This window comes from Rhinopithecus bieti, unplaced genomic scaffold, assembly GCF_001698545.2.
Source record: "Rhinopithecus bieti isolate Rb0 unplaced genomic scaffold, ASM169854v2 scaffold_5750, whole genome shotgun sequence".
Classification (NCBI taxonomy): Eukaryota; Metazoa; Chordata; class Mammalia; order Primates; family Cercopithecidae; genus Rhinopithecus; species Rhinopithecus bieti.
Window position 1 is genome coordinate 439,314 of NW_016805082.1, and position 7,313 is coordinate 446,626.

Sequence of the window (7,313 nt, forward strand, 5' to 3'; positions counted from 1 at the left end):
ATGTGCGTGCTTGTGTGGTGTGTGTGCATGCATATATGTGCGTGCTTGTGTGTGGTGTGTGTGCATGCATATATGTGCGTGCTTGTGTGTGGTGTGTGTGCATGCATATATGTGCGTGCTTGTGTGTGGTGTGTGTGCATGCATATATGTGCGTGCTTGTGTGTATGTGTGGTGTGTGGCCAGGAAAGGCTTCAGGCTGGGGACCTCTTCGATGCTCACCCTGAGCCAGGCACCGATTTCACCACCTCAAAGGTGACTGGGAAGCGGCAGAAGGCAGCCGCAAGAACAACAGACGGCCCCAGCCACCCCGCCCAACCCGTGAGCGCCCACGCCCTGGAACAGCGCAACGTCGCCACCGTGCGGCCGCCGGCCTGAACAACAGCCTCTCAGCCCCTGGGGTCCGTAGCTCTAGGTCTCTGGAGACCTCCCAACTGGGCCCAGGATTTTAAACCTTACCTTTTCCATAAAGTCCTTCCTAATCCAAATTTCACTGTGATTCCTGCAGACTCTAGGTCTGAGTGGGACTCGCCATGGCTGCAATAAGGAGGACTCGGGTTAAACTTTCATTAAATTTACATGGTTATGATTCGTAGCTAAAACAATGGCGATACAAGGTAGTTTAGGGGGATCAGAGAGTTGGATCTTGAGATCTCAGCAACGAAAACAGCTGGTCAGTAGGGGAAAGCCTCTGCGGGGCTGCATGGAGCTTGTGGAGGCACAGCAGCAGCCCTGCGCTCTTCCCCTGTGAGGCCAGCCTGCTGTGCAGGGGACCTGTGCACGGGGGGCCCTTGGCCTGGCCCTCCCACCTCCTCCTCTAACCCTTCAGACCTCAGCTGTGGCCTTCACCTGGGTGAAGGAAAGGCTGGTCAGCACAGACCTACACAGGCCTCTGGCCTCTCCCAGCCTCTGCAGGGCTGGACTGCCATCCTCAGCAAGGAGCAGTGACTACAGCCTGCTGGCATTCCCACCCTGTCAGCTCAGGCTCTTGGACCAGAGACTTCTGTCTTCGTGAGAGCTGTCAGCACAGGGCCTGAGTGATGTGTCTGGCCTCTGGAGAGTTAGGGAGTCTCAGCCTGATCTTCTGATCTCCAGCCAGAAGGAACACAGGATTTGGTCCCATAATCTTTTTAAAGGCATTGACACTTGATTGATTTTCCAGGGAGCAAATGCTTCTCTACCTTCAGGCAGGCTTCCAGCATCCCCCGAGGACCAAGGGCGTCCTGCAAACCACGGCTCTGGGCATCTGCTGGAGCACTTGGAATGGCATGACCCGCTGCCAAAACGGTGCTCTCCAACCTCACGGGAACGCTAATGGCATGACCCGCTGCCAAAACGGTGCTCTCCAACCTCACGGGAACGCTTCCTAGCACACAGGCCACTGGCCCCATCCAGCAGCCCCCCAGTTTCTGTTCAGGAGGTCTGGATGAAGCATGAGACTCTGCACCTATGAGTCCCAGGAAACGACACGCCTTGTCCCACTCAGACCTCCCGCACAGAGTCCTGGAAAGGGTGGGATGACCCTGAAGGCTAGCCATCTGTGTTTTCACCCTGCTCCCCGGGTGGGAATCTGACCTGGGGGAGAGAGCAGTTCAGAAGACTGTCAAGCCACAGTGGAGCCGAGGGCGGTGCCATGGCACGGGCTGGGCTGGCCTCCCTGAATCCCACGGCATGGGTGACCATGTCTACACCTGGGCCAAGCCCCAGCCGCCAAGGCTCATGCACACTTAGGAACCAGACCACCCACAGGCCCTGTGAAACCTCTACATTTAACATAGACCATTATTCCCTCAGCACCTGCACTGGGCACTTCTGTCTGACGTGATCAGGAGGGAATGACCACGTCAGGGCAGAAAAGGAATGACATTTACAACACACAGGCGTCCTTCAGTGTCGTCTTCACTCTACTTCCCATGCCTTGGTAAGAACAGATGTTCTTTCCCTCCCTGGGGAGGAAAATGCGACAGAGATTCTCGAACAGGTTCCAGGCAACACTCCCTCCCTCAAAAGGGTAAAACATTCAGGCTAAAATGAAAGAGACACTGCAGGCCGGGCGCAGTGGCTCGCGCCTGTAATCCCAGCACTTTGGGAGGGCAACACCTGAGGTCAGGAGTTCAAGACCAACCTGACCAAAATGGAGAAACCCCCATCTCTACTAAAAATACAAAATTAGCCGGGCATGGTGGTGCATGCCTGTAACCCCAGCTACTCGGGAGGCTGAGACAGGAGGACAGTTTGAACCCAGAAAGCGGAGGTTGCGGTGAGCCGAGATTGGGCCATTGCACTCCAGCCTGGGCAACAAGAGCGAAACTCCATCTCCAAAAAAAAGAAAAGAAAGAAGAGAAAGAAGCACTGCAAACCCCACCTGCCCTGAGAAGCCTTGCAGCATTGCTCTAATCAGACTATATTTCCTCCCTTTTGTTTCCATAACTCATGGCAGGCAAAAAAAAAAAAAAAAAAATCATTGAACAAACACATATCAGCAATGTTCTAGGACAGGCCTGAGCTGGGGACATAGTGGTGAGCCAAGGCTACCCTCTGCCCTCCCGACACTGGCCATGTCATTTCTCTCCGCGGGTCCTCTTCCCTGCCCAAAGCTCCTGCAGTACATCTCATACAAGAAGCCGTCAAATGTCCCCCCAAAAGCTCCCTAACCCTGCCCCAGAGCTTAGACATTGTCCCTTCAGGCCACCAAGCAAGGAGACAGGGAACATTTTCAATTAATAAGTAAAAATCGAGGGAGGCTGGGGGTGGTGGCTCAGCACGCGCCCAAGGCGGGAAGATGACAAGCCCAGGAGTTCGAGACCAGCCTGGGAAACATAGTGAGACCCTGTCTCTACAAAAAGAATACAAAACTTAGCCGGGTGTGGTGGTGGGCACCTCTAGTCTTAGTTACTCGGGAGGTTGAGGCAGGAGGAGAGCTTGAGCCCAAGAGCCTGAGGCTGCAATGAACTGTGATGATGTCGCTGTATTCCAGCCTGAGTGACAAAGCAAGACCCTGACAAAAAAAAAAAAAAAAAAAAATCAAGGGGGATGGCATGGGAGGTGTGGGTGCCCTTGAGCCAGGCAGTACCCTTCCTCCAAGGCCTTGGGACCCATCTGCTTAGCCTTCACTGGACAGCCAGCCAGGTATTCATGCACTGCCTCACATCTGTCCCTGTGTGTGCGCTCACATGACCACCTCTCCACCAAACAGGAAGCCACATTTCCGCCCATCTTCCGCTGACAAAGCTCCTCCCTCTCCTAGGTTGGACCAGGGCCTGGGCGCCAGTGCACCCCCTCTCCACCATCCGCACACATTCGTCTCCCCACCTCACCAACTCGCGTGTCCCTCCTACCAGGGCACCAGGCCCCTGGTCTTGGAAGCTACAGGTCAGAGCAAAACTAGCCCCTTGCTGGCCTGGAGAAAGCACCTGTACTGTGGTCCCCACCCAGCCTGACTCCGGGGTCTGTGCTGAGGGGAATGTACGTCCAATTTCTTGCAAATCGAGTAGGAAGAAGAAAGGAGGGCGCAACTCCAGTAGGAAAAGAAACTTAAAAAGAAATAAAATGTTTTACTCATTTACACAAATACACACACTGAAGTCCACCCTGGGAGCTGGTAAAACAATTCCAATCTCAGACCCGTCTGTTTTCCAGGGTCCTCTAAGCCTGGGCTTCCTGAAGAGCACCGCCCAAGGGCCCCACAGCCCAGATCCGGCAGCCCCCACCTTTATTGAGGAGGCCCCGAGGCTCTGTTCCCGCTGCTCCTTAGACAGCCAGCTGTGCAGAAACGGGCCTCGGCCCAGCTTGGGGCTGGTGGGGTAAGCTGTATCTTCAAACCTTTGCCCCCAGTGGGGTCAGTAGAACCACCACTGTCCTCCCCTTCCACCTCCCAGCTCCATCCACTTCGGAGGCTGAGGAAGTGGAGAGTTTTTCTAGGCAGATTTGGAGCCCTGGAGATGCAGTTCACAGTCTATGTTCTGCGGCGCTGGTGCAGTCAGTAGTCCAGTCTCCAGCCTACAGGCGTGCACACTGGGGTGGACGGTGGGTGACCCCGCAGGCGTACACATTTGGGTGGCCCCTGCCCCTATACCCCAGTTTTCTCTTTGATCCAGTCCCGAAACAGAGGGAGCCTCGTGTACACGCCTGGCTTGTTCCTCTGAGCGCAGCCGTCTCCCCAGCTCACCACACCGGCCTGGAAGATTCGCCCATCCGCCTCCACGCTGGACAGGGGTCCCCCGGAGTCACCCTGGGCGGAGACAAGCCCTGCCATGAGTCCCCAGTCCCGCCTCTCCCGGGGCCTACCTGCCGCCCTCCTGTCCCGGGGCGCACCTGGCAGGAGTCCACGCCGCCGCTGAGGAAGCCCACGCACATCATGCGTGGCGTGATCTGCTGCGGCAGGAGGCTCTCGCAGGTGGTCTGGTTGATGACACGGATCTCACCCTTCTGCAGGATCAGCGAGCCGGTGCCTGGGGAGAGGGCAGGACAGGGCTGGGAGCCGGGCTGCTTCAGGGGCAGCGTCATTCGAGGCGCTCCCCACGGGTCATTTGACTCCCAAAACTCTGGAACAGCCCAGATGCCCGGGGCTGACAAACGGGTAATCCGCGTCTACTCAGTGGGCTCTGGCAATAGCAGCCACCTAGAGAAAGCAGGGGCATGCTGAGATCTGCCAGGCGAATTGAGAGGGAACAGACGCCGTGGCAAGCAGGGGTGAGGAAACCAGCAGCGGAGAGGGAAGGTGCCGCACGCGCCCCCGGGGTTCTGAGAGGGCATTCGAGCTGTGCGTTCTGTTTGTCTTCTTTCCTCTCCAACGTCTACAAATGTGCAGTATATGCTATAGAGTGGATTTTTTCAATCTAGCCTTTGCCAACTAATGGCCTGCTTCCCTTCATACCCACCCCCTCACGTGCCTTAAGCACCACTGGGCTTAAGGTGTTGCTATCTTCATTATGCAGATGAAGAAACAGGGTCAGAGTTTAAGCAACTCGCTCAAGGTTACTCAGGTAGTTGGGGCAAAGCCAGCCTTCAGTCCTGAGCCCGGGCTGCAAATCCTATGCCCCTTTTACTAAGGGCCTCCATTGTGCCCTGGACAGCCTCATTCTGCCAGGCAGAGGGAGCCCCTCACCCCACGGCTGGACACGCAGAGGAAACACAGCCTTGGAGGAAGGCCCCAGGCCCTCTGTGGAGCCCTGCGTCAGCCTGAAGCTCACCTCCATACTGGGTGTGTCCCCAGCCTGTGACCCAGATGGCCTTGCCGGCAGGGAAGACATGGGAGGCATCCGGCAGACAGATGGGCCGCACCACGGAGCTGTACTCCACCGGTTTTTCCAGCTCCAGCAGCGCGATGTCGTAGTCGAAGGTGAAGTCGTTGAAGGAGGGGTGGGAGATGATGCGCTTAAGCCGGCGCTCCTGCACCTCAGGGGCACTGCGCTGGCTCTGGTCGTGCAAGCCCAGGAAGGCCGTCCACTGCGTGGGGTCCGAGTACCTGGAAGGGAGAGCCGCTGTGAGACCGACCGCGCAGTCACTCGGGTCTGTGCACAGGGCCCCGCAGCCCCGTGGGTTCCCAGAGGACTCCGCATGGACGAGGCACAGCAGCTGCTGAGAGAAGATGACGGTGCCAGCTCTTACTTGGTCTTGACCCTAAGCTGGAAACTACTAAGTGCCTCCCGCTGCAGTAAGAAACCCCCCTTAAACTCTTTACCCCCCTCCTTTAATACATTTTAATCTGATGACCAAAATTAGGTATCTTATGAACCTGATCTTTCACAGGAGAAATAACAGAAAATCAACCCAAATGATTTTCTTTTCTTGTTGTTGTTGTTGTTGTTGTTGAGACAGTCTTGCTTGGTCGCCCAGGCTGGAGTGCAGTGGCGCAGTCAGTCTCAGCTCACTGCAACCTCCGCCTCCCAGATTCAAGTCATTCTCCCGCCTCAGCCTCCTGAGTACCTGGGATTACAGGTGCACACCACCACGTCTGGCTAATTTTTGTATTTTTAGTAGAGACAGGGTTTCACCATGTTGGTCAGGCTGGTCTTGAACTCCTGACCTCGTGATCTGCGCCCCCCCCTTGGCCTCCCAAAGTGCTGGGATTACAGGTGTGAGCCACCATGCCCGGCCCAAATAAATTTTTAATGCAGTGGTATATAACCTAAGACCAAAATGAATTGAAAAATATGTTGTGTTGTATCTACTAAGTTTCTTGTTGGCTATGGAATAGGTTTAGCGATTCTGAAGCTGTTCCATGTGCACTGCAGAGCAGGCGCCCACCCTAGTGTGGGGAAAGGGAGGCACAGATGTGGAATGGGATCAGAGGTATCAGGAAAGGCTTATGATTTTTATTTTATTTTATTATTATTTTGTGAGACGGAGTCTCACTCTGTCACTCAGGCTGGAGTGCAGAGGCATGATCTCAGTTCACTATAACCTGCACCTCCCAGGTTCAAGTGATTTTCTGGCCTCAGCCTCCCGAGTAGCTGGGACTATGGGCATACGCAGCCACGCCTGGCTAATTTTTGTATTTTTAATGGAAACAGGGTTTCGCCATGTTAGCCAAGCTGGTCTCGTACTCCTGACCTCAAACGACCAGCCTGCCTCAGCCTCCCAAAGTGCTAGAATTACAGGCATAAGCCACCATGCCCGCTGGCTCACAATTCTTAAAAACTGGTCTAAAACCAGTGCTATCTCTAGCAGCACCCAGAACTTAGTGTCTAAATATCCTTCTCTATTAAAAGGAACCAGGGCTCCTTGGAAAAATGGCTGATTTCAGATCTGGGTCTTAATGGAAAGCATAAAGCAAACCTGGAACATTTTGTTTCTGCAGAAAGCAATCAAGCACTCAAACACCAGTGTGGCCCGTCTGGCAAAGCTGGTTAAAATGAGGACAATAAGAATCCTGAAATAAATGGTGACAGGGTGACACTACTACACAGGCGGAATAAAAAAAAAGGGTGGGATAATCCATCGGTCCACCCTGAGTCTAAAAAGTAATTTCAAAAGAATTTATAAAGGGAAAAGGAAAGCTATTATTTACAGAGAAAAGCAGCCCCTGGCCAGGCGTGGTGGCTTACTCCTGTAATCCAAGCACTTTGGGAGGCCGAAGCGGGTGGATTACATGAGGTCAGGATTTCGAGACCAGCCTGGCCAGCATGGTGAAACCCCACCTCTACTAAAAACACAAAAATTAGCCGGGTGTGGTGGTGGCCACCTGTAATCCCCAGCTACTCGGGAGGCTGAGGCAGGAGAATCGTTTGAACCTAGGAGGCGGAGGTTGCAGTGAGCCGAGACAGCACCACTGAACTCCAGCCTGGGCAACGGAGGGAGGGAGGGAGGGAGGG

General features: G+C 54.7%; 1 protein-coding gene across 1 annotated transcript in view; it reads right to left on the reverse strand.

The window, feature by feature from the left end:
• Positions 1–3,531: 3,531 nt before the first annotated feature.
• The window catches only part of ST14 (ST14 transmembrane serine protease matriptase), a 52,972-nt gene continuing 49,190 nt past the window's right edge, over positions 3,532–7,313 (reverse strand). The window contains exons 17-19 of the mRNA XM_017871171.1: positions 5,190–5,464; positions 4,312–4,448; positions 3,532–4,228 (exon numbers count right to left, since the gene is read on the reverse strand). Coding sequence (XP_017726660.1) covers positions 4,067–4,228; positions 4,312–4,448; positions 5,190–5,464 — 574 coding nt within the window. The 3' untranslated portion in view covers positions 3,532–4,066. The remainder of the gene's footprint in view (positions 4,229–4,311; positions 4,449–5,189; positions 5,465–7,313) is intronic.